The 27,982-nt window shown below is 45.4% G+C and overlaps 1 protein-coding gene across 3 annotated transcripts; it reads right to left on the reverse strand.

Moving 5' to 3' along the window:
* Positions 1–61: 61 nt before the first annotated feature.
* gatad2ab (GATA zinc finger domain containing 2Ab) lies at positions 62–27,959 on the reverse strand. Of its 3 annotated transcripts, none has more exons than XM_084011806.1 (11): positions 27,839–27,959; positions 11,196–11,504; positions 6,897–7,020; positions 6,645–6,776; positions 6,131–6,202; positions 5,810–5,926; positions 5,501–5,701; positions 4,435–4,684; positions 3,543–3,925; positions 3,216–3,438; positions 62–2,986 (listed from the first exon to the last, which is right to left on the reverse strand). In XM_084011806.1, exons 2-11 carry the CDS (start codon positions 11,489–11,491, stop codon positions 2,853–2,855), a joined length of 1,932 nt encoding a protein of 643 aa, XP_083867932.1. In that variant the 5' UTR covers positions 11,492–11,504; positions 27,839–27,959; the 3' UTR covers positions 62–2,852. The 3 variants fall into 3 exon arrangements, with proteins under 3 accessions (XP_083867932.1, XP_083867930.1, XP_083867931.1); XM_084011804.1 differs by having other exon boundaries at positions 3,216–3,462; XM_084011805.1 differs by lacking the exon at positions 27,839–27,959 and adding an exon at positions 12,367–12,383 and having other exon boundaries at positions 3,216–3,462.
* Between the last annotated feature and the right edge of the window lie 23 nt (positions 27,960–27,982).

Consider the following 27,982-nt stretch of genomic DNA (forward strand, 5'->3'; position numbering starts at 1 on the left):
CTGGCTCAGATTGGATAGACCCAGTAGAACCTTTAAAACATTGGGAAACCCAACCATGAAAGAGGGGTTAAAATTAGTTTTATTATTTGATAGAGCAGAAAAATCCAAAAAAACAAACAAAAAAAACAAACACATTTCATACATTGTTTTCTTTTCCCATTCGGGCGGCGCTGCATGTGGCCGAGCCTCGACCCCAGAACAAACGGAATGGTGACGTTGTGAAGTCAGGACAGCGGTTCCACCTACACGCCGCCATGGCGGCTCCTTCCAGATCGCTTATTTGCATCCACAAGACGCGGGGGGCGCTACCTTCTGCCTGTCGGGAATGTACAGACAACCTGGAAGATTTGATGCTACTCTGAGACAGAAACACAAAAATTATAATAATATCTGGAGCAATTTAAATTAAGCTTCGTGACTGCTTGTATTTCCACCTGCAACGTGTTGTTGTTGCACCGCTCTGAACGAAGCCGACCGGACCACGATGGCACCGAGGGATGCAGGCCGGTGACCCGACACGGCACCGGCTTCACATCGGACCGATGACCCGACACGGCACCAGCTTCACATCGGACCGGTGACCCGACACGGCACCGGCTTCACTTCCGACCGGTGACCCGACACAGCACCGGCTTCACATCGGACCGGTGACCCGACACGGCACCAGCTCCACATCGGACCGATGACCCGACACGGCACCAGCTTCACTTCCGACCGGTGACCCGACACGGCACCGGCTTCACTTCCGACCGGTGACCCGACACGGCACCAGCTCCACATCGGACCGATGACCCGACACGGCACCAGCTTCACATCGGACCGGTGACCCGACACGGCACCGGCTTCACTTCCGACCGGTGACCCGACACAGCACCGGCTTCACATCGGACCGGTGACCCGACACGGCACCAGCTCCACATCGGACCGATGACCCGACACGGCACCAGCTTCACAAAGGACCGGTGACCCGACACGGCACCAGCTCCACATCGGACCGGTGACCCGACACGGCAACAGATTCACATCGGGCCGGTGACCCGACACGGCACCAGATTCACATCGGGCCGGTGACCCGACAGACCGGACACTTTCCACCATCACACCACTGATGAATTATGAAATGCCAAAAACAAACGGGGCAGCAAGACTCCAGGTTTCACCACTGCTATGTCACTCCAATGTGAAATACGCACACGACCTTTAACCCGATGCCTACTGCTTAAATTCAACACGTTGATATTTAGAACAGTTTCCAATCTTCATGTACTTCCTGTGAGGCCACAGAAACATCTGGAGTTACCGGACCGCCACGGCGACGCGTTAATCAACCGGTTTGGACGCTGCCGTCCTCGCTGTGCTGCTGCAGCCTGATAGACCTCACATAAACATACACACTGCAAATGTTAAAGACTAAGACGTTTCATGTGTTGCTATAGGGGGACTTTTTTTTCTTTTTTTTTTTGCATAACTACATTCTGAAAGCTGTCCAGCTTCTCTAAGACCAATCGTTAAGGTGAGCCACTGGACACAGAGAGAAATCAGTTGAAGTGGAGATCCATTCAAACTCAGGGTGTAAGCGTATATATATATATTTTTTTGTTTTACTAACATGACCCTATAAATAAACCCAGAGACAGTTTGTCTATAGAAGAAAAATAATGCACCACAACCTATGACTAAAAGCAAAAACAATGTCAACAATATGACATTCTTACACCCCCTCAGACATTAATATCCAGAGAGGGTTCAAATAAACTAGACACCTTCTACCAGAAGGGATTCCATTTGGGCTCCACTAGTTCTTTGGAAGTTCTCTTTTTTGTGTTTTTCTGTTTTAAACAAATATTCAATACGAATAGTCCTCCAAACATTTGCCCCGTGTCTTAACATGAGTTACTGAAACCTTACCTTTTATTCTTCCTCTTCATCTTAGAAAAAACAAAGTATTTAAAAGTAGGCCACAACATGGAACCCAGCAGATGTAAAACCACCTCAACAGGACTACTAGCCTGTAAAATCAAGACCCCGACAGAGGCCACTTCCAAAGTATCAGGGAGCACAATATTCCAAACACAGTATATGACTTACAGATGAAAAGACAGAAATCCTAACATTCAGCCATACAAAATAATCCAACACACATTGACTTCTCTACTATACACGCCGTGGGTTAGAGAGAAGAGGAAGTCTGTGTGCACAGGGAGATCATTTTTAAGTCCTTGTTTTTTTTTGTTTTTCCTGTTTAATTCATTTTTGCAAAGCTGAAGCAGTTATTGTTTCGTGGATGGTCCTCCAAGCTCAACCACAGTCCCGTGGTGAGGTCATCAGTCAAGTTGGGTTCTGCCACCACGCAGGGGGGGGGGGGGGGGGGGGTCTGACAGGCTCAGACCGGAGAGGGGGAAGGACGTAAGGCGAAGATTTTAATGTGTGTAATGGTGATTATTATTCCCCCCCCAGCCTGAACCAGAGGCAGGGGAGCTCGGGGATTACTCGTCTCAACCAATATACAGGGAGGGAGAGGCCACATCGCCGGAGAAGTTTGTAAAATTGTACGACCTGATGCGAAACCCCCCCAACCCTAAAAAAAAAATGTAAATTCAACCAGACATATCCGTGTATCTCAGAAGCCCAAGCTGTCGCAGCACAACTCCACTGTGGGATGAAGGACTCGGGTCAGGGAGGAGGGAGCAGAGATATCTGAGGAGGAGCTGTACGAACAAAAAAAACTAGTCTCCCCGGCACCATCTGGGCCAGAGGCAGAGTCCATCGAGAGGATTAGAATGATCATGAGAATGGCTGTTGATATTAGAGGGGTAATAGTTAAGTTATGATGTCAGCGGGAGCAGGTTGCATTATTTCCATGTGTTGGCTGCCTGGGAGATGGAACGGGAGGGAATCATGTCCAGCAGGTACTCCCGCTGACGCTCCACAGCCGAGGTGGTCTTATGGGCAGACAGGCTGGGGTTCACGTAGGCCATGGTCACACCTGTCAGCACACAGATCAAAGGTCAATGCACTGGACATCCAGCTGTTCTACATTTATATTATATATCACACAAACAGGATTTTTGACTCTTGCAGGAAAAAGTTAATATAAAAGAGTGGAAATTTCACACAGAAAAATTGCATATTTAGCTGTGAATTAAAAAAAGAGAAGCTTGGAAGAAAAAGAGCGACAGTGCCAGACAGGGATCCACCTTAAGACGTTTATCTACCTGTGTTTCCGCCACTCTGCTTCCTCCAGGCAGCCACGTTGCCCTGGTTACTGCTGCTGGCGCCGACCTTCGCCCCCTGCTGCAGCGGGCGCGCTGCAGCGTGCTTACCTGCCCTGCTGCCCAGAGCAGCGGCGGCCATGGCGCTCTGCAGCTGGGAGGAGGAAGTGAACGAGTGGGCCATGCCACGAGAGCTCATGGACTGGATGTTGTGTGACGGATGACTCTGTGCAGAGAGACGGGAGACGTGCTGTGGGTGAGGCCAGATGTTAATCTACATGCCAAGACAAACGCTTTGACATGTTTGAAAGCAACAGCGGCCAGGCTCACCTGCTTGACGGAGTGGTGGCCAGACACGGACCGGTGCTGCATGGCGGCCCGGACATGCTTGTACTGCTGGGACACCAGCACCTCGCTCTTGGACAGTGAAGGAGAGGAGGTGCTTTTAGAGACAGAGGAGGAGGACGCCTGCTGGAGGATGCGCTGCTCAATCTCCTGCTCCTGTTGGAGTGCCTTTACAAAGGCTGCCTTCAGCCGATTGGTGTGCTCGGCCTTCAGGGCCTTCTTCTGATTGGACGACATGCATTGGTCACAGAGGATGGTCCCGGCCTTCTCCTTTCTCCAGCGGGAGGTAAAGTCTGTCTTACACTGGGCGCAGGTGTATGGCTCTTTGGGAATGGAGCTGGCAATGGCAGCAGCTGGGCCCAGATTACCTATATGCAAGACAGAGAGCTTCTTTAGACGAGGAATGAACATTTAGATTACACCATTTCATCTCACATTGCATTACAGCAGTGTTACTCATGGGGCGACTCGCCAAGCCTCAAGCTGTGGCTCCCATCAGTATTAAAAAAAAAGAGTCGGGCCGTATGATTTCTGCCATGTGGAAAACAGAACCAACAAGTTTATGGTCCCTGAATGACAAGGAATTAGAACTACTAGAATGTTTCTTCAGTAAATGTCTTAATTTCGATTCATCAATCACATTGATTGATTAGACACCAAACCCTGTAATTTGGGAAAAAATGTAAACAGATTTCATAATAACATATACTGTATGTTCAGTGGGATCACAAATCTTTAAGCAGATATGCTTAGTTGGAGCTGGCTTTTGGTATTTTGCAGTCAGGTGGCTTTCCTGTGGACTTTGTCCTGTAAGTGTGACTCTACTGGAAAAAATCAAAGCCTCAAACTGGCCAACATGGTGGAAAGATCTACCCACCCCTGCCATGCATCTCCAGGAGTTTCTGCACCACCTCCTCCAGCCCCAACAAGTAGATGAACTCATTATTGGCTGCTGAAGGCAGGAAGTTGAACTCGGGGGCAGGAGGTTTGGGAGGAGGGATCTCCAGCAGCGTCTTCTCCAGCTGCTTGCGCAGGGCGAGCTTGGCGGCCGCCTGCCGGCTGGCCGGCGAGTCGTTGATGTTGGAGTTGGGTGACACTGAGGAGCCTTTGAGGCTGGTTGGAGAAGCCTGGACACAAACACACAAGAAACCACTTCAGCAAACAACACACGAGGCAGCTTTACACAACGGTCTCGGCCTGGGCGATCTGATGGGATCATTGTTCGCTGCGCTATTGGCTGGCCATGATAATCGTCCTCACATGACCACGACAACAGATTGATATTCAATTACGCAACGCCCGATCTTCACCGCACCGTGTGTACGTCTGATTTTGGGGTATTATATAAATGTAACGTATTGTGCTGTTAAACTGTGCTGCTAATACAGATGTGTGCAGGAGAGGAAAACATTTCTGATTGCAGTGAAAATGTTGTTTTTGAGGCCAACAAACAAATATATATTGAATTAGAATCGTTGGAACGTTACAGATATTACAATGTTACACATGAAGAGGAAGCCGGTGGACTACAGCATACAACGTTGCTGTAGGTTATTAATTACAACAATAATCTGACTGTCAATGTTCTGAGTGAAGCCTGGAGCTCGTCGGTACATTCCTAGGTAGCCCTAAGAAGGAAAGATGTCACTGTCGGAATGCAAATGACCCGTTTGATTGTATGTGCATGAAGGCGCTGTCCATTTATACATAGAAGCACCTATGGGTGTTGGCACATATGTATCTCCAGGGCACAGTTATTTATGTCTATGTGCATATTTCTCTTTTAAATCGCTTCGATACCGTTTTTAATGCTAGGATCTCTGTTATGGCTGACCATATGCATGCAAGCTATCATCCTACCAATGGAAAAGGGACCTTCTGCTTCCTATGGAAAGTGTTCTCCAGATTAGTGTGAAATGTTTGCTTGTTTACTGGATCGTCACCTGAGGGATGTTGACCATGATATTGCTGTTGGCCACGTTAGCCACCCGAATGAGTCCCTGCTGAATGATCCTCTGGCCCTGGATCTGGACATTGGGCACAGAAGCCCTGGGAGCCAGCAAGAGAGGAGGGGGGCCTGAGCCGCTGTGCTGATGCTGTTGCTGGCGTAGACTGGCGATCTGCTGGGGGGTCACTGCGATGGGCTGGTGGCAGCAAGAGAGCGAGCGGGGAGGAGACAAAGTGAAAGTTAACAGATCTAAACGTCTCTAGATGAGCACACGTACAACGTAGTATCAGCCGCTCACGCTCACCTGGGCTCCTCGGACCAGGGGTGGCATGACAATCTGAGAGTTGTGTTTGGACGGGATGTGTTGCCCACCCCGCACCAAAGGAGGAGGGATCACCGTGCCTGAGCTTCGACCTGTCACCTGCAAACACCACAATGCACACACATTTAAAAAGCAATGCATTTGATTTGTGTTCCATGTGAAAGCCTGTGGGAGAACAACTCTGCACCTCATACAAAGTGGAAGACTGAGCAACACAAGTGCAATGTAGAATGGCATCACACATGACTGCAGGCTGTACAATACAAGTTGTGGCAGGAGGCTGAAACAAAGTGTTGTAAGTACCTGAAGGGGTCCTTTGCTGGATGTGATGCTACCTCTCACCAGAGGAGGAGGAGTGGCTACTGAGCCGGTGCCCTACAAAGGAACACAGTAGTATGAGTACAAATGAGTACAGTGTTACGCATAAAGTTGCAAGTACTAGAATGAATGAATAAGGAGACATGTTTAAAACTACTCATTCAAATATTTGCAAGTCAAATGCAAATTCCCTGCCTTCCATGACCTATAATGTTCTCAGCCACAATATTTTAAACCCATTAAGTGTTTTACTTTAAGTACATTTTCACAGCTTGAACAGTGCACATTTATTGTGTTATTTGTTGTTGATGTTGCAGCTGAAGATCCAAAAGAAAAGAAAATACAGCATGGGGAAATATTAAATCTACACATGCAACAAACAAAATGCCCTGATATTCCATGACTTGTTCCGCTGACCCGTTAGAACTCTGATAACAATCCTCTTGGATCAGCTCCTACGAAACATAAATGACCCTCCCTCATCGTCTTGGGGTTTTACCTTCTGCACAGTGCTTTCCTTCTGAATCTGGCTCTGGCGGAGCTTCTTCAGCAGCACCAGCTTGGCCTCCTGGAGTCTCAGTTCCTCCTTCAGCTGTTTGATGATGCACTCCCTCTCCTCAGGCGAACTCTTCTGTACACATCATATCAGAACAAAAGGAGACTTAGACATGTCAGTCGTGACGTGTGAGAATGGAGACGTTGGACCCAGCGATACTGAGTTGTATGGAAACTTTTCATGTTGTTTTCCTACCATAAGTTTATCTGTGTCGGTCTTCGTGAAGCAGTGGCCGTTCATGACAGGACTGGATGGTTCATTGTCTGACAACACGATCACGTCATCCGGCGACGGGGGCTGCCGCTCATTCTTAATGTCGCTGAGGAACAGGAAACAACAGAAAACATCTACTTTGAGTTTCATCATTCAGCCAAGAGTCCATACTGTACTCTACTTCACTCTGGAAACTGCAGTTACCAGAAACTGCAACTGACTTGTAGTTCTGTCTTACATCCAGTAGATGGCAGAAGATAATTATGACTTCATCAACCCTGTTGTAGTGCAAATGTGTTCTGGGACACACAAGAAGGCAAGAACCAAGAGATCAATAATGGAGTAATGGCGGCAGGGGAAGATGGCAACAGCCCATTATCTCCAGCCAAAAGGTACCATCAGCGAACAGACATCCTGCTTCCTCCTTCCAGCAGACACAGCAAGGCAGTCACAAACAACATGCAAACAAAGGCCTATTAGAGCATTTTTGTTTTTTTATTGGAGGAAAGGGCTTAAAGCCTTTGATAAAATGTTAAGTGGCTTTTCCTGAGGCCTGAGGAGAACAAAGGCGACTAGTGGCGAGCTACGTATGCATCAGTCTGGAGAGAGGGGGGGGGGGGGATTAGAAGTAAAGGGTGCTTGTAATTTTACAGCGCGTGGACCATGGCGGAAGAATAAATCTGCCTCCATCACAGTGGGGATCAGGTCCTGTGGGTGGTGAGTGAAGAAATGAAGTGGTAAGGAGAGATCATGGAGGATGAGGTAAGCTCGGGAGGCCGATGTATGACAGAGGTGGAGGTTTGGGCCATAGTGTGAAGTTATGTATGCAAAACATGTACTGAAGTTACATAATTGTTCAGACGCTGTCGAGCAAGGGGCTTGGGGTTTAAGCTTAGGCCCAGTTCACCACCCAGACAGGGCCTCACCCCTCCCCAGCCTCCGTGGTGAGGCCTATGGCCTAGCCGGATCAGCACAGCCTGGGCCTCGGCTCGGCCCTCCCTCCCAGCTGCCGACACCAGAGTCACAAGCTGAGCAGAGCGAGGTCCGCTGGAGACACTGGGAGGGTGACAGTGAGGGGGAGGGGAATGCATGGCCAGGAGCCAACCTATTGTGTACACTCTCTCTCACTCACTCACTCACTCACTCACTCACTCACTCACTCGGTAACTACTTCACGCACCCCTCCCCCACCTTTACTAGCTTGTTCATCTTTCATCCTCCCAACTCACTGACTCACTTCTTCACACTCCAGTCTTCAGACACATTTCTCTGCCGTCTGCTCCTCCCTCACATCGGCCAGCCAACACAGATTACATTCCAAGTTCATCGAGGTCAGCTATACGACAACAACCACGGTGATCGTACTTTCATTACTGCATTAGCATTACATTATGATCAACAAACATTTCCTGTCATAGTGTTACTTGGCCCGGCTGCTGACAACACAAGCCTTGTAACTACCCGACGCTGCCACTTCCTGGAAAGTACATGCTTGATACGGTTCATTTACAAGTGTTCAATACTGGAAATGCCTCCGTTACAGCCGTGAGTGCTGAATTTAAAAGTCTTTGCAAAGAGCCAGTATCGCGCTGTCATATCATGTACACGTCACAGGAACACGTGTCACTCGCTACCCGATCCGTACCACCCACGTGCAACCAAGTACTACACACCTGTGGTTAAGCATTCTTCTGCACTCCGATAATGCTAAATGCTAAACAACAAACCCACACTAGCAGGAGGAGAGCTAGTTAGCCATTAGCTGCTTCAACAGCCGGTGGGCAGCACAGTCCTGCTAAACAACGAAGCTAACAATAACAGAGATGGCATTAAGTTTCACTCTGATGCGTTCAAGCTCTATTCAGTAAAAATGAGCATTGGGTGAATTATAACTTCATCAGGATGTGTTAAAATGTAATATTTATGTTGGTTGTTATTAGTTTTGGGCAAGAAACATGAATGGATGAAGTTGTTTGATGGAGATGTTTTCACAGCATTACAGACATGAGAGAGGGACTTTTGATATACACACGTGTGTGTGTGTGTGTGTGTGTGTGTGTGTGTGTGTGTGTGTATAACATTAAATAAACATCTATACATCTATTTTTTTTGTATTTATATTTTTAATTAACAGGTTCAGGAATCAGAATATGAGTATGATCTGTAGTTTAGACTGTGACACCTGAGTAATGCTCTAATATGATATGTTCTGCTGCTATCAGACACATGCATCATCAGAGAGGAATGGACCTGATGGGGACCCCGTGCCTCCACTGACTTGGCGTCTGACAGAATGACGTGGACTAGCTGGTGATGATTGCTTCCACTCTATATAGAACAGCTTACACAAGCATCACCACACACACAGCTTGGTTATGTAAGGTACAGTATTTCTGCCGCCTCGGCCTCCCCAATCATGGCTTCCTACTGACCCCACGACAGGATTGCTGAATCACTCATTATTTGATGGGATTCTCCCTTCAAAAAGCTACGGCAGGCTCTTACTGTAAATGACATAACTGGGCTATACATACACAGCAGGCCTGCAAGTGCAGGGCTCAAATATTGGCATATATAATATATAATATATATAATACTTCTCATCAGCGGCACCTGACTGTTCAGTTCCTGTACTATTTTCTAAGCATGTATGCAAGTAGGTTTGCACTCCATTCCATTGATAGCTTCACAAAGTTGGCCCACACAGAACAAAAGTAAGTGAGTACACAGAGAACATATGCTGAGGGTTAAACAGGGGTCAAAGGTGACACCACAAACCAGGCAAACACACTTTGAGCTGAATCACCCCTCTGTTGCACTTTAACTGCCATCACATCCGAGCGTGTATCTATCGCTCTACCGAACATGTCACATGACATCAGGCATTTCTCTGTTGGTCATGTGACACACCCACCACCCCTCCTTCCTCCTGCTGCTCCTTCCAATGTGGAAACCATGGCAACGGCCAGTTGGAACCAGTTTGTGACACGTAGCCTTCATTTTGTGTGAAGTGTGAGGCAGAGTTCAGGTGCTGTGGGAGAAAATGGAGCCTCAAACTTTTCAAAATGGGGGCAGGCTGCCGATGACCACACAGCGACTTCCTGTGTGGCTCCTCTCAGACTACCTCTAGTGCAAAGTTAGGAGAGACACCCAAAACTCCAGTAGACGCTCCGGCAGACGTGTCTACCCACAGCCACACACTGCATGCGAGCACAGGCCACGGTTCATAAATAATACTGAAGACGTTTTCAGGTTGCAGAAACATCAGCTGTCAGCTTGGGTGAAGTCCAGCTTGCCATTCACATCTCCTCTCTTTAACCCACATGATGATCCAACATCAGTTAAGTGCAACCACATAGGAGTACAGAAGCTCTTATAGCCTCAAATGGGAGATTATGGTGCATTTTGTCCATCTGAAAATACTTACAATGGGTTTATTGTGGAGTTGTGCTGACTATGAAGTACCGAGGCCAAGTGTACAGGAATAGATGTTTAAAGGTAAAGTGTTTACAGCATTCCTTTCAGGGCTGTTCACAGACCAATTACTTTGACAGTAAAATGTACACTGAACAACAATTATGTTCCTTATGACCAACAAGCCCCCATGTGAGAACACCGCTGATAACAAGATTCATCACACGAACACTGACTCACTAGCCCCCCTTTTACACGGACGATTCAAAACAGAAGACGAGTCAAAATATACCGCGAATCAAAGCGTTTAGATAGAACTTTTTTTTGCGGCGTAACGGTGTCTGCTAACTTTACATAGAACCCCAGCGTTGTGCACGTCACATGGGCGGCCGTGTGACGTGTTCAATGAGCCTCAGAAATCTGATGAGCTCGATGCATCAACTACCAAAGGTGAACTTTTGCTTGTCTCTCATATTAACGACTCTTCAAGCGAAGTTGCTGCATCATAAACATGACGATGCATATAACAGCGGCCTCGTACTAGCAACTTCTGGAGTTTTATCTTCTTGGATCTACGCACTGAGCTTGTTAAATCCGCCGCCGGCGTGTAACATGTGGTAATGCGTCTTCACTACATTACGTCTTTTCCTCCTCGGGTGCTCGGAGCGTTTAAATAGAACGCCGTATCGCCTCGTCTCGCCTCTGATGCATGACGACCTCCGTTGGGTCTCAGAGGTAATATTCTGTAATGCCTTTCTGCCTCGGCGAGTGTTCAGACTGACGACGCGGCGGATTAACGGCGGAATACTCCACAATGAAAAGGTTGTCTAAAAGGTCAAACCCTGGGATGTTTTCCCCTCGCCTCACCTTTTGGATGTGCTCATGTCAACGGGCTCGTCTCCAGTTTGCACCTCCACCTTGATAGTGGCCTTCACTTCCCCAGTTTTTAGGATGCTGGCCGCTACCTTTGCAGCATGCTCATTCTTCAGCTTGACGCCCTCAGCTCCAGATGCCTCCATGGCCAGAGGAGCTTCAGCTGCGTTGCCTTTCTCCAGCTTAACCCGTTTACTGTCCACGTCCTCCAGGGGCTCCGGCAGAGCTACTGGGTCCTTCTCCAGAGCCCGCTTCTGGCTGCGCGTCTGACGCACCGCCTCCTCTGACATGGCTGCTCTCACCCTGGAGATAGAGAGAAACAGAAACTGTGTGAACAGGTTAGCAAAACAAAAGACTGACAACACTCGTGGCTATGTGTGGATTCAAGTCAGACAGCAAGGTAGAGGTTATGGTCCACTTCACCTGCAGAAACAAAGCATCATTATAAAGGTTTCACTTCTATAATGATGCAAAAATATGGGTTCCTATGATTTTCAAGGGTCAAACCCCTTGTATTTCTATCTCTTGCAAACAAACCATGTTACCATGGCAACAATGTAGTAATACCTGAATGTTATTCAGAATGGCAGCAAATGAGACAGTTTCAACATCAGATGCCAGTCGAGAGGGAGGCTAATGTTGAATTCTTTTCTGACAGATAGAATACCGCCTCGCACGCAGGAGTGATGTAAGGATGAACAGGACCAACGTCCGTATATTGTGACTCCTCCATAAATGTTTGCCCATATACACTTACATATTTATGCACATGTTTATGATCTCTGAATGACAAGGAATTAGAACTACTAGAATGTTTCATCAGTAAATGTCTTCATTTTGATTCATCAACCACATGATTAGACACCATTTGATGGGAAAAAAATGCTATAAAATTGTAAAACACAGAATTGAGACATTAAAATGGAAAACACAGAATTTGGCAAAAAATAAAACGGAATCTGGAAAAAAAATGAAAACGTATTTCATAGGGCCCTTATATCTTGTGAAGTGACCTGTTGACCTCAGATTACGACCGACTGCATCTGCAGTAAACACTGTGGATCCTCCATTGCAGAAATGTTATAACTGCTTCAGGTTCATTTCAAATTGAAACACTAAAGTGGATGATAGACAACAATAGCAGGTGTAAGCAGTGATAACTGACCTGAGAACTGCCTGTGTCCGAAGCTACAGGGTGACTGAGGAAGCTAAAATAGATTCACAATATCCCGCAGGTGAACATGCCATTTAATAGGGTTAAATAGCAGACACTTAAAACACTCTCAATCAGTCACACCTATTGTGTACAAATATCAGCGTCTTTCCATTTCAAGTCCTTTTAAATGACATTTTATTCCAGTCGTTGCCATTACATAAAACCGGGGAATAAGACAACCAAACCTGCACGCTGTGTGTTGATTATACGGAATGCGTTTCACCCAGAAATGCACTGAACCTTACAAAAACAAACCTGGCTAGTCAGTCCATCTACTGCATCTAATCTCGGTTTTTGAGGAAAATAATCCTCCTTACAAACCTATTGTTTTGGAGTAATGTACATGGACATGCTGCTGCCAGCGCCCCAGATGCTGACCCAAATCTCACTCAGTACAGCAACAGCAGAGGAGAGAGACCCACTTAGATTTCTGGGAAAACCTTTCACAGCAAAAAACTCAATCCAATAGGTCGGGCGCTCATTATGCAACAGACACTCGCAGACTATCTTCAATAAATATTTGATAGCAATTGTTATAAAAATGTGATGCTTATCAACATTTTGCAGAAAGACGAGCGCGTGTCAATCACAAAATAATCCTACACGCGGCCTAATTTATGCTTGGGGTACAAAGCAAGTGCACATATAGACCATGTTGAGCATCTGATTCACAGAGCTGACTCGAGGTCTTCCTAGTCCAGTGTGACATCATCACAGCGCCACATGACCTTATCCCGAGATTCCATGAGAAACATAAAGCGCTTCCCTGAAAACCGGTTGAGACTGGTCTCCGATTGAGAGGAGACGCAGGTTTAACCCCTGGAGAGCCAGAAGTGGCAGAAGGGAGGGGGAGAGAGACGGGGAGGCCACGGGCACGTCCCACACAGGGGAGGGAGGAGGAAATTACATCATAGTCGGACATTTCAAAACATCTCTACATCAGGGGGGGGGGCATCACTGACATGACTAACATCGGTGGCAGTCGAGAGTCGCAGCAGCTGACAGGCATAAAAACCTTGTCATCCCAAACGCACCTGACGCTCTTAAAAAACATCAGTGTTTGTTTCTGCCATCTTAAAAGGCGTCAAAGATTAAAAAGCCAAGCGAAGATCTAAATCCCCACGAGAAACTAGTGCATACAAGAAATACCACTACGAGCCTGTCGTCTGTAAAGCAGAGAACTGAGAGAACTGCAAAGTAAGGTGGGAAATTAAACTGCTTTTCAGCAATACAAACAAATCTCTGGCTGCAGTTTGGCTGCCGTTTGTTCCAACTACACATCTCTGAATTCAGCAAAGGGGAATGTTTTCCTGTCACCGGCGATAAGACACAGATATCCTTGCCGTTGAGATGCTAGGAACTAAACCAATCAATTACTCCAAAATAAAGCAACTACACAGCTGAAACAGTCGAACGGCGTTGGCGTGCCCCCTGCTCTGGTACACAACGAGGACAGATGTGCCCTGCTGTACCATCCCTGGACACAAAGGCCATCTATCTGCCACAGATGGCGGTGGGGGGGTATGTGGGCTTACACTGCTTCACAAAGACTATACTTTACTCATTTCTACCTATTGCAGAAATAGAGCTGCACGATGCCGTCGGTTACTGTGTGGTGGTGAAGCGTGTCAGGTACAGAATGACTGTAACCCTCTGGGAGGATGCAGGGCGATCAGATCTGCACGTTTCTAGGACGCTGGTGGTTGCTAGTTTCAGGTCTAGAGACACATAGCTACCGTTGTCCCAGAAGAGATGGATAGCATCATCAATCTAATGAGTCGTGTGCTGGATGCACTGCTGCTAAGCAACAAGGGGGGGGACCAAACTAAATTATTGTCCACATATGTTGTGCTTATGAGTATTATGTACACACAGGGATGCTCATTCTCATTGTTGCATCATCACATCTTGGTGATGGACTACAACTCGCCAGAGCCCATTTTCCATACAGCATCTTGATTTCTACAATGAGCCCTAAAGGGCTGTTGCATGATAGGAGGTCATGCTCAACCTCCAGGTTAGAGGACTCACACGAGAGCTATTGAATATGTCAGAAAACAAAGAGACTGTAGGAGATTCATCTAGAGACAGCCTAGTAATCAAACACAAAAGTCTCTGTTCCATTCACAGTGACACCTGAGAGGATTGAAGGGCAGGAAAACCTGGCATCAGTATATCAAGCCGAGTCCACGTCCATGACACAAAAATCAAACTCATAATGAGAACATTTTAAAGTTCAACCAGTCCAATTCAAACGTTGTGTTGGATTACTGGATCCCTGGTTTGAAAACCAGTATGTGTATAAACATCTAAAGAGAGCGTATTATACAGCATCCCCAACGAGTAACTGCACACTCAAATGTGTTCAAGCTATTAAATACACGATTCGACTGTACTGTGAGGAAACATCAAAATCATTCAAAAAAATCTGCATTTCATGGGTGAAAATTGTGAAAAACGTTGTCTACGCTTTTAAATCAGCTCTGATCTTGCAAGATCAATTTTGAGTCGGCTGTCATTACGATCACAACGCAGCACAAGCCTCTCCTTTCTGTGTACTGGAAATGAATCGGCACATTACAAAATCAGGTTAATGAACGTGCTTTCCTGTGCTGTGACAAGAGGGTGTCGATGAAGCATCAAGTCGTTTTATTTTCTCCTTTAGCGGGTGGCTACCTAGCTGGCTAACATTACTCTGCTAATTCCACCATGTTTTCATGCCAACATTACACAATCTCACAAACAAGTCTGACCTGTCCATCAGCAAGTCCAACGTTAGATGCTTGGAGGGAACTGGTACCCCCAAACCTCGCTTTCTGGGACCCAACAACCCAAAGTAGCAGTACTGCCTAGCACTGTCCGCAATAGCCGATCAGGACTCCACTCCAGTATCCATTTCATACCACCACGGCTGCCAGCCTTGTCGCATTACAGATCTTTGATTTACATTATACACTTTGCCCATGCAGTCTGGGCTGTGCTCAGATTACTGGATTTTAAAAGTGCCAACAGATTTTGAAGGTTCACAAATTATCTGTAGTTGCATCGCAGTTTATGTGCACGCCACACTTCCTGTTTTTGGTGTGAAATTCAGACACTTTGAGTTCAAAGTAGCTGAACTCTGGGGAGATACATCACCCTACATCTGTTGGTGACACCCTGAACACTCTCTGTACAGGGCTCTACACTAACTTTTAAACCAGGCTGACATCTTTTTAGTCACCTTATATTTTCAGTGCTTAAACAATGCAGCTGAGCTACAGTATGCAGTTTACAGCATGCCACTGTAACGATCAAACCATATGATCAAACCATATGAACCATATCTGCAACAGCAACCAAAATGGTGAGAGGATGAGAACGAGTAGAAGGCAGCCAGCGATTAGTGATCTGAGTCTGCTGCTCTCAGGAGACTATGGAGGAGGAGTAGATGCGTGTCCCTCATTTTCCTCTGAATAATAAGGCCTAAGGGCAGAGCAGATCTGAGATCAAAACAAAAGGATGGGGGTTTCTACTGCCCATTCAAATTAACCTAAAGCTCCAATATGAATAAAAAGGTTTGTACCAGGCCGTTTGATTCCTACACAACGACTGCCTCAAAGCAGGCCTACTCAAAATCAATAAGTTTAATATGCATTTCTCCACAGGGCTGTATATGCCACCGTTAGGCTTCTTAAACTAACGGCGTACACAGAAAACCTCCCGACCCCGTGTGCAGTGCAGCAGGATATTATAACGGAAATCTTGTGACCCAGAATGACACGACAGGTTTAAGTCTTGCTCTCACTCTGCTATTGTCCAGTAGTTCATAGAGAGCAGATCAATGGCAAAGGCTCATCCCCTCAGGTAGCATGCTAGCCTCTCATCTCCAGCGCTGTAATGATCTCCCCACTGGGACGGGACCCAGCCAGCCAACACATTAACAGCCATTTTAAAAAATACTGGGGCTTTTCAGCTGTGTCCTTAGGGTTCAATGAGGGGGGAAACAACACTTATACTGTCCAATAAAAGCAATACAAGTATGGATTATTATTGCCCAATAAAAGACAACAGAGCAACAACTCTTTCTTGTGTCGCCAAGGGACTCTGGCCCCTGTAATATTGAATTAATCGCTCAAAGTGCCAATTTTCTTACAAGAAACTATGACAAGGTGATGATTATCTTAAATTAAGGGTGATTATTAAATACTAATTGCCATAAGGGAAACTCCTACTGCATTATGTATATCCTATCCTACTCCACAAATGTTTTTTTCAATTACAAAATAATATCAGGCTATCAAAGAGCATAGCTCTTTTCCTTTGGGATGTCGTCTTACTGGGGAAATGATCAGACTACCTTTGCTAATCTGTGCTCTCCAAAGGAAGAGTGGGGGCAGGGACCCAGCTGAGGTGGTGCCATGGTTGGGGGAGGGAGAAGGGTGCAGAGCGCATGTGGTTAGCTGAGCCATAATCTAACTGTACCCAAGTGAAAACTACTCTTCCTCGTCTTCTCCGTCTCTCACTTGCTCACTCCCTCGTCCTTCCCTTTACCCCTCCCTGCCTGACACACTCCCTCCTCCTCCGCCTCAGTTGTCCTGTTGTAGGCTCGGCCAGCCCTGTGTGTGTGTGTGTGTGTGTGTGTGTGTGTGTGTGTGTGTGTGTGTGTGTGTGTGTGTGTGTGTGTGTGTGTGTGTGTGTGTGTGTGTGTGTGCGTGCGCGTGCGTGCGTGTGCCCCTACTGGTTGTGTCCCGAACGCCAAGGGTTAAGCCCCTGCCATTTTAACGCCACTGACAGATCAGACCATTAGGGTGTTACCTAACAAAATGGAAGCCTTTAACCCTGAGTCTGCCAGGCTGCCTCAGTGTGTGTGTGTGTGTGTGTGTGTGTGTGTGTGTGTGTGTGTGTGTGTGTGTGTGAGCGAGCCAGAGCCACACAGAGCTTGTGTATGTGTGCGCATGTCTCCACCTGGATTCTCCCTCAGCAACGTGACAAAGACAACAGCAGTAAGCCCAGGAAGTGCAAAGCCCGGCTTTTGTACGTGAGAACACAAGAATGTAAGACTACGTAGCCTAATTAAAATATGTACGGCTACGCTCAGTTTAAAACATGCCGCTGTACTCGTAAAAACGGAGAACCAACGCGAGGTGGAACGGTTCGGTATGCACCTCGGTTTTCAGGTCAGGGTCCGGTCCAGCAGGGAAAGCATTATAATACTGATTGCAGACGTAGCACTTAGGGGGATACATTAGCAGGAATGGAATATAATATTGAAGGTAAAGTACATTCACATTTCCACATTGGCCACTGTAGTTTTCTACACACTTGGCACATGGGAGAAGTTTCAGTTAATTGCGTATTCAGTAAAAAAAAATCTGTAATCGGCAGATCAGCATCGACGCCTTCTTATCGCAGATCTTGATAATGCTACATGGTGAACAAAGAGCGATGTTAACCGCTATCAAACATCAACCGGCCGGTTGGCACCAAAGTCCTGCTTGGCAACACCATAGAAACATTTGGAACAACTATCACTGGCTTCAGTCAGACACATAGGTCTATTATCTTGTAATTGATTCTCATGCAAGCTGTTGCATTCAAGCTCAGAACAGTGCTCAACGCTAATGTTATGATGTGGCCAAATGTTATGATGTGGCCAAATGTTATGATGTGGCCAAATGTTATGATGTGGCCAAATGTTATGATGCGGCCAAATGTTATGATGCGGCCAAATGTTATGATGCGGCCAAATGTTATGATGTGGCCAAATGTTATCTTGTAAAATTTGTTTTTTGGTGAGAAACCAAAAATAATTGAGAGCAATATAAAATATATTAGAGAGGGGTATTATGAGCTGCTGACACAAGCTTTGGCTTATAATACATAATCAAAACTACCATACAACCTCCCCCCCCCCCCCCCCAAATGTTCAATCAAAGAAAAATGTTTATTATTTCCTTTTTTTGGTCCAATTTTATTAATCCCTGATGATTTTATTCATTTTTAACAGGACGTCTTTTCCATTTCAGACATGAAAGTTTGGCAATGAGGCAGATAAAACAGCTACTTGACCAAACGACATACCAAACCGAATACGTACAGTTCCAGGTCTAGAACTAACAAATAAAAAGCACACATCATCCCCACATCTCTTGGGATTTTGGCAAGCAAGCATAGCATAACATGTGCAATGCATAAAAGCATTGTGTAGTATTTTGAGTAACTGAACTGTACATAATTTCACATGATGTAATGAATCTCTAGATTATGGCGTTCTAAAACACCTTAACATCTCAAGTCACTTTTTGTAGTTTTCTCCAGCCTCAAATGACAGGATACATTTTCAACCACAGATGTTTACTAGCTATAATAAAAAGGAAAAGCTAAATGTTTTCAAAAATGCTAGACGGGGATAATCTCCAATTTTAGCCAAATTGCTTCCAAATGGTTCCTCCATAATCTTGTAAAACCAGAAGCCCATACCCACGTACAGACCGGAGGGCCAGAACACAAGCAGCCTGCTATCAGATTACATTTTTTCAGAAATGGATGGTAGCAGGAAGTGACCAGAGTAGGAAGAGAAAAACAGCTTTAAGGTTGCTAATACAACGAAGAGCCGACGCACCAGTGCACATTGCTGAAGAGCACAATCAGCTGCCATATATTTTTGAGTCAAGTTGGCAATAACTTTCAATAGATCCTTTTAACTAGGGGTTAACAATTCTGAATTCTCTTTGAAGCATATTGTAAGTGGTTCCCAAGGGGAGGCAGTTGTCTGGAAAAACCTAAACAAACCCAAAACATCAGAAACATGTACGAGTACTACTCATTCATTTCATACATCATCCTGATCGTTATTGTGACCCCGGTGCTGGCCTATAGAGGCAATTCTATTATGGCCAATTGAATTACTGTCCTGTTTTCTCTGCAAACTTGTGGCCCTGTAAAGCCCTTTGAGATGACATACTGTGATTTGAGGCTCCAGCGAGCTACAATATCAGCGAAAGTGTTTCTTCGGTCTAATTTTTGGGGTTTACCCTGCAGTGTAGGCAGTCGTTGCCTGTTTTGGAAAGGCAAATTTCTCAGCAGGATATTCCACTGTTGAATCAAGCTTTCACCGAAGAGACATGCACATTGATCTGCATTTGTAGAACAGCCAATAAGAACGCTCTTAAATGATCTGCGATTGAGTCTGCCATCATGGGCTATACCACTTGAAATACAATATGCTTAAAATGTTAATTATTTTTTGCACAATGCCTGGCTTAAAGCGGAATGAATAAGAAAATGTTGTCAGCAAAATAACGGCATAGGCAAACATGCAAAATCCTCCCCACAACAATCCCTTAATTAAGTCATATATGCAGAAAGACTTGCCATGAAGCATTGTTAATTACTCTTGGGCTACGAGGCATTTCCCACGAAGGCTGAGGAATGATATAATCCAATGAATGCCCAGTTGAATTGGACGACGTGCCGTGATTTAACAGGCTTTTATTCAAAGAATATTTAAGGCCTTTCAAGGCTACTGGGGCACCCCGTTTTAAAAGGTAATTGGCAAAGATTAAGTAATAGTTAAAACAACTAAAATGCAGCTATCAAAAGCAGCTTTTTAGTGAGACTTCAAGTGCAACTTGTTTTACAAAAGAAGTCAACAGACCTGGCCGGTTTCTACAGTGCCAATCATCTGTGTTACCAGACTATGACCACGGGGTTTACCTCCTGAAGTTCTGGAGCTACAGGACGAGTGCAGCAAGCAGGACGTTAAAGCCAAGCTATCACCAGCTGAAAATGGTTACAAATCCAGACACGTGAAACACACAGAGAGAGTCAAGTGTACTGATTCAGGTTTCATGATAATCAATTAAAATTAGCATGTCTATTTTGCCCAGCATCACAACTGGCATGAACATTCAAGCATCAGGTTGCACCAGTTAAAATCTACGAATCGCAGCCGACACCTAAGGATACAAAGATTAATTAAAAGAAACAACAATGCGCTAAAAACCAGGAATACAATAGAATATTTGACAAGTTCAACCTTTTTTTAAACCATTGGGTGCGGCCATTAAGTGTTGCCGGATGTGCTTGTTAGCACACGCTACAGTGAGTAATGCCTGGATATTGAACCTCGACACTTTGTGTGTAAAAAAAAAAATTGTAAACATTCTAAGTTGTGAAACACAAAGTGCCTGAACATGCATGTGACCCGATAGGCCGTCCCTCTTCTACTTGGATCTCCCCCCGCTATCGATCTGATTCATAAGTGAAAACACTGTTGAGGGACACAGAGGGATTGTGGGTCGGGTTTGGGCTCCAGACTCGTTATGCGAGTGGTACCGGAGAGGAACCGGTACTTTTAGAGTAAAAATGCTGCTGTGTCTCCGCACTCTCCGCTCGCGCTCACATGTTCTGATGCAGGCCGAGTGTTCTACTAGAAATATGTGCAGACGTGACTGGTCGGTAAAGTTTCAGTCCTGTTCTCTGTGTTGTTCGCTATTGCGATGACTTCAAGACGGCGATCCTTGTCAACATCAAGCCGTGCGTGTCGTATTACGACGTGATGACGTGTGTACAACAGGCAGTCGGGCTGAGGCTGTTTGGGTGAACTTATCACTTCTAATACTTATATTCTCTAGTATAGTTCTACTTAAATCAGTGTATCCGCCAGTACGTTAGCGTGTTATTCACTACGGCGCCTGTGACCAGGCGACTGACAACGTTATTTTCATACATCGTCAGCAGTTTGGATAACGGACACTCGGCTGTCCTGCTGTTATTACAGACACGTGAACTAACCACAGACACTTTTCCTCATTCGTGGACTTACATCAGTAACCTGATACAGTTCACAGCAGCGCCCTGCTGCAGAATGAATATATAATGGATATTTGGCATTACTTTTGGTATTAACACCAAAAGTAAACTTTTAATGTTGCGTTGAGTCACGACACAAAGCAGTAGGCAGTCTCTGGCCTCTTATGAAGCTTAGTGTGTGTTGGACTTAGCTTGTGATTTACATACTGTGTACTGACTGAATAGTTGTTTTGTTGTAGTTGCAAAGTACAGAACAGTTTCTTTTGAAACACGATATGGATTGTTTTAATACAAAAATGGCACCCAAGATGCCAAGACTGATTAGCTTTTCAGTCCAGTATCTGTGCTGAAAGTGACACCTTGTGCTTCCATTTCTGTGGGCAATGAAGCGTGATTGGCTCTCACCTGGCTTTCATTCACATTGCATCAGTTTGCATTAAGTTGAGCATTTGTCAACTATCCCCTGTAGTGCAGTTGGACACCTTTGGAGTCTCTGTAGCTTTGCGGGCGGCTTCAACACCAGGTCCCTTTGAGAACTACAGCCAGCCTACCGCTCTCCAGCTTTCGACTCAGAGTTAATGGCTTGTGGAAGTATTGTTCTCCTCAAAGCGGCGGCGCAGATGAACAAAGTACTATCTTGCGATCTTCACCATTGGAATCGATTGTAACGGATAGAATTCAAGGAAGTAATCCAAGAGGTCTCAAGTACCACTTAAAGCCCCAAACTTGGAGTCTAATCTACTTTAGATACAGCAAAAACAATCATCGAGTGACATTAGCCTGATGACGGACTCATCCAGTGGATTTGGGGCGGTGGGAATGACAGCGAGCTTCAGGAATGATAATCGGGTCATTTTTTCCTATGTGGAGTGACGTCACAGAAGACAATCAATGCAGTGTGTGGAACACTTCACACCACCCTGGCACAAAGACTACCATTTCAGGACTTTTCTAACCATTATTTGTCAAACGTGACACTCTAAACTTCACCAGATTCATTACCTTGCCCCTGTCGAACACCGAACAATAGACGCCTTTACAGCAGAAAGACAACAGAAATATGCACGTGCATGTTGGCGACAGGAGCGACATTTTGCCCAAGCCATCCAGACGAGGTAGCAAGCTTTCACCATGAAAACAAAACTGTTACCAGCATGAAAATGTCTGGTTCAGTTGACAGAATCGATATTCCTGTAGTGACTTTTGGCCGAATGCACCCGTGGTTCCTCCTAGTAACTTAAGTAAACGGTTGGCAACACAGATGAGCATGAATTTAAAACGGATTGAAGGCTTTTATTAGCGCACATATGTTCCATTTGTTTTCAACAGTTGCCGTAACCAAGAGCAACCCCGACGCAGTCGGCTGAGAGTCACTAGTTAACACGGTCACTCGCTAAATCGACGTCTACATCCGCAGGCTATAAAATGTGTTCACTAATGCCGGCCTGATTCAAAATGCTCGTGTTAGACGAGTATTGCAGGTTAGTTTTAAATCAATAATCTTAGAAGTCAACTATGTCATGGTATTCAACATTCTGCTTAATGACCACACATAGCGCAGTTGTAAACATATAGTGACCTGAATGTAATTCCTGGTGGGTTTATTTGTGTAGGTTGCATTCACGATCTTTGGTGGTCAACGCCTTTGCATAGCTCAACAAGCTATTGTACTAGTCTGTGCTTCCGCTGCCAAACTGTGTGCAAACGTATACATGTCATCATTGTTTACCAGCTGTTGAAGTCTATAGCTGTGATTTTACAAATGTGTTCTGTGTTTACTACTATACGGTTTCCACTCAAGAAATTGATTACTTTCCTAGTTGTTAATTGGTTATGTGACCAACGGGCACAAGCCTCCTAAGCCGGTGTAGTCAACCCCCGTTTTGATGACTTTTAGGCCAAGCATGACAGTGCACTAATTAATGTATGTGGCAGGGAGTGAGGCAGGGTTGTTTGTCCCCTCTTGGACACATGCCTTGATGCTGCATGCATCCAAGTTGCCAGCCTGCTTGTTTGCAGCACTGAGGGTTCGAGTTGCCATGTCAGCACTGGTCACACAGTGGAAGCAATTGTTACGAGTATATTGGAAAAGAACATAACTTCAGAAATGAGCATTTCATAACCTGCCAATGAAAAATTAAGTTTATACTTATATTAGATTAGATGTCTATTCAGGTAATACCAGAAATGTGGGCTGTCACAAAAAAGCTTGTGGGAACAAAATGTTAAAATACACAGTTGGAGAAGTGACCGGTCAGACAGAAGAAAGTACCTTGGTAAGCCCCTGTCAATGTATATTACTGCAGCCTCTGTCCCTGCCAATACCTGTGGCAGGCAGCCTGATGCTATTTGTGTGTACTCAGTTTTGGTTTTGTCTGATGTTTTAACCCTACTACTTTAATCACCACTCGCTAACTTTGTCTTGTGAACTCTCCGTCTCACCCTTTAATTTGAATCCCCCTACCTTATGTAGTCTTCTCATACACTACATGTTGATTTAAAATGAATTATTTAATAATTAAACAGAAGAAAACATTTCACTGAATTCCTCCACCTCCACATGAAAAATAGGGTCTCTATCGGTATGCAGGACAACCTCTAGATAACAAATACCACTTCTTACTATTTATGCAAGGGCCAATTCTTTGTCAGCCATATGGCCCACCTGGTCAACAGGTGGCTATTTATTAAAATGGCAGAAAAAAAACATGCTGGAAAAACTGTCGCTCACATTTCGGTTTAGTGAAGATAATAATAATTACAATAATAATCGTAAAATAATAATAAAAAACTATGTATAAAAATGCAAATAGCAACATTGTGTGAGTCTGTACTTTCTGATCATTCCTGGAGGCTTTCTTTAATATATATTTTATTAAATCAGGCTCCATTTTCCACTTCGCTATCACGATAGTGAGCTAGACAGCTATTTTAGTTCACTCGTCATGATCTTGATCATGGAAATTCACCATTTTTAATCGCGATCCTCAACAACATTGATTGGTCCCATCCCTGTAATGGGGGCTATGAACTGGTTGAAACTCAAAGTTTTTGTTTGTAGTGACCTAATGTATGAGGAGGTTAACATCATCAAACAAAATGCCCGACTCATCGCTTCACACGCGGACCTCTCACTGTCTAGGACAGATGGGTAACCCTGTAAACAAACATGCTCGAGTCAATATGAAGTCCAACAGGATAAACAAGAAACAGAAGAGTCAGCCAAACATTGAAGGATTGCTCTCCTCCTGCTCCATGAATTGCCCGGGGCCTTAGGGTGGGACCCTGTGGCCAATGAAATGACTCCTGTCCGCGAGCATTTGATGCAACAGTGACGCTGACAGAACAGGTAGATCTGGAAACATCTTATAAATATGATCTGCTAAATTGAAACACAGATCATTATGGTGCTTCTGATGAGTTACAAAATTGTAAACGGACACGCCTCTTCATACCCGTCTGATCTACCTCTCAGTCCGTCCTGTGCTCTCTGCTCTCAGAATACAAGGCTCCCATATGTCCCCAGAGTCAAAAAGACATCAGCAGGAATCCAAAACATCCAAAAGTCAACTGTCGAGGTCTTTAACTCTGTTAGTTTCTTATTGTTTTATCACACCAGGCTTTGTATCACTATCCTTCAGTCTCAACCAATTAAGCCTGGTATTTTATAGTTTGTCCCGCTAACAAGAATACTGTAAACTTTCTGAAAGCGACTGCATCTCTCCAACCGTCAGTTTGTTTGTGTTCCTTATTCTCTGCACCTTGTCCTCTCCTTTCACTCAGGCTTCTTTCTCTGTGCTGGACCATCGGCCGTCCTGGGAGCTCTCATTTCTCCCCTGGCTGTCGTCACCTCGTTCCAGATGTTTTGGATCTAGTTCTTCATCCTCCAGAGAATTCAGCCTCTCCTCTGGTCTCACTCTCGCCCGTGTACATGCTGTCCTCGTCTCTCCCTATAAGTGCTTGTGTCTTTTCTCCTGTTTGTGTGAATAGTGTGCTTGAGCTTTGCATGTCTGCTCTTCCTGGAATACTTCACTACATGATCCCAACCAAAGTCAGCCAAAGCGTACAATCACTTTCACAAACCTACAGGAAAAGTCAGCGATTCAAAAACGGCATAAAGACCTCAGCTCAGTGTAGCATGAGATATGCAACGCAACTGTCAAAATGAAAGCAAAGCTACAAAATGAGCAACCTCCTCCTGAACAAGGGGTCAATGTTCGCTTGCAGCAGCATCTTTCACTTTTGCATCTTAGTCGATTCACAACATAGTATTTTGTCTGATGACATCACTACAGCATAATCCCAATCTTAAAGTAAAGTACATGGGTCGCTCGTCTCTCATCCACATCGACAGCGTCTGGCTGGTTGACTTTGGAGAGGCTTCATGATTTCCCCAGCATTTCCTGTTAACATTTTCACAATGACTGGGCTTACGTGCAACCAGACCCCAACTGCTGTGTTTAAAACGGTGTCCGAGCTACACAGATACTATTCAATAATAAGCCAGACTTAAGAAAACAATAACAGCTATGCCATACTACCCTGCTCAAAGTTATCGCCAGTATTGGGTCTAATAATTGCAGTTAGTCATATGAATCGGTGTGTGTGTGGGGGGGGGGGTATTGGTTGTGTGAAGCAGAAGATATATTTTAATATCTCTCACATTCATAAAATTGCATTTAAAAGTGACAACAACAGTGCTTGTTGATATAGATGTTCTTAAGCTTATTGAAAGTAACATATTTAGGAATTTTAAACTTTACATTATTTGCATTTATGCATGAAACTGCACAAGTTGTAATGCAGCAAACCTGAAAACAAAACCAAACACCTGCAGTGAGATTACATTCCAGAAGGAAGGACCTGCGAATGTCGTAGTATCAAATATAACCACGACACACTTAAAAATGGCAACAATGAGCAAGAAACCTTGAAGTCTGCGTGACAACAAGCAAAAAAACAAAAGCCCTTGTGGGCGATGGAAAATACAAAATCAAAAAGGTTTCAGTCCTGATGCAGCAGAATAAAGAGTGGATCTCGAGTCATGCCTGTCTGGTCACATAACTCTCTGGAGGGTTTTTCATAAGAGGCACCCCTCCTCGGGCTAATCCAAGACCCATCAAAAAATGCAAAGCGACATGTGTCCCCCATCACTCGCCAAGGGTGCAACTGTCTACTGGCTCTAAAAAGCAGGGCACTTGTTCGGCAGGGGTAGGATACACACTCATACAATCACACCTCGCAGACAGGCCAATATATAAAACTGACATGTGAGATTAGTGACCACTCAAAACAACATGGCCCACCTTCATTGCTGGAAAATAAATTAAAATCATCAAACGCTGAGCCCCCAACAAAGTCACTGCAATACTTAATAATTCAGATGCATCTCGTGATCAACATCGATCGATTCATATCCCGATGATGCCTTCGAATGCTCGTCTCCAACGGGCATTCAACGGTGGAGAAGGTGAAGAATGCCATTAGACGTGAGCGTAATTAAGATGCCTAAAGTCACATTACGTACATAAAGTCTCGAATTCGACCCCCGTTACAGAAACATCGCTATTCCGGTGCAAACACACACAAAGTAGACGGTTGGTTCCTCAGAGTCCGGCGTGGGTGATACGGCTGCCCGACAGACAGACAGACAGACAGACACCCTGGCGGAGCAGCTCCGTCCACCATTACGCCTCCATAAAAAGGCTTTTCACGGTTGAGCTAATCTGACAAAGTTGTGAGATCAATGGCTCATGAAGCCATAATCACACCCATCCACGGCGAACACCCGCCGGCTTGGGAGAGCCCGGCGATGGTACTGGTGATGTGATGTTCATAAACTTCAGGGAGACAACTTTGCCCCAGAAAACCGCCACCTATGTCACAACTAACCCATCAACAACAACAAGCTATCGCATGCTAACGTTAACTTGCCAACAACAACCTGTCCATCTGTCCGGCTACAACGACCCGGTGGCTAACAACGCGAGCTAACCGCCTATTGTGGTCACGGATTACGGGAAAGTCGCGGGACTCCTTCACGTCCGCGTCCTTTGACTGTGATCGGAGACGTTACGATGTTAGCTTCGGTGCGTGTGCGCGTCCACATAGCGATACACGGCAGACAATGAAACCGGCCCCGTCTCGGGGATATGTTTGAAAGGCTAGCTAGCGAGCTAAGTTAGCATGCTAACGCTAACTCCCTGGACACTCGCCTGCCCAGACAGACAGCCGCTAAGTGTGTTCACGAATAATCAACGCTTAATTACACGCAGAAACGCGTCTGTTCGTCCCGAGTTCCACAGCGTCCGTATGAGTAAACCCAGAAAATACCCCACGGTGTGTCCTACTGTTAGTGCATACCAGTACAAGTTTGCCGGGGAAGTTGTGTTTAAATAGTCTCGACTTTTAGCGGCGAGTTGTTCTGGGCAGCCCGGGCTCGGGAGGTGTGTGTGCGTGTAGCCGACACACACAGTTACTGCTAGCTCACATCGAGCTAGGCTAGCTAGCTTAACTTACGTTAGCCGTGCTAACGCCGACAGAGAAACTTCCCGTCGTCGTCATAATTTGATTGAAAATGTAAATATTGGATAAGTTGATGCGATAATTAAATGCGTGAACTTACGAAGTCTAGGAGGAGCTCGACGGAGTGCCCCCGCGATGTTCAGATGTATTTCGCTGGCTTCGGTGTAAAAATCCCGGGGATCCCCTCTCTGCTGTCCGCTGCCACTCCGGTTGATAATGAGCCACCACAGGCGGCGTCATGCTG

Source organism: Eutrigla gurnardus, assembly GCF_963514095.1.
Source record: "Eutrigla gurnardus genome assembly, chromosome: 6".
Lineage (NCBI taxonomy): Eukaryota > Metazoa > Chordata > Actinopteri > Perciformes > Triglidae > Eutrigla > Eutrigla gurnardus.

What these genes read in the sequence shown, in the direction of transcription:
- gatad2ab (XM_084011804.1), bottom strand. Translation starts at nt 11,491, where the DNA reads ATGTCAGAGGAGGCGGTGCGTCAGACGCGCAGCCAGAAGCGGGCTCTG. An exon ending in CCCTGGTCCGAGGAGCCCAG is followed by an intron (nt 5,702 to 5,809) that starts GTGAGCGTGAGC and finishes TGCTGCCACCAG; the next exon opens with CCCATCGCAGTGACCCCCCA. An exon ending in GCAGAGTGGCGGAAACACAG is followed by an intron (nt 2,987 to 3,215) that starts GTAGATAAACGT and finishes GTGTGCTGACAG; the next exon opens with GTGTGACCATGGCCTACGTG.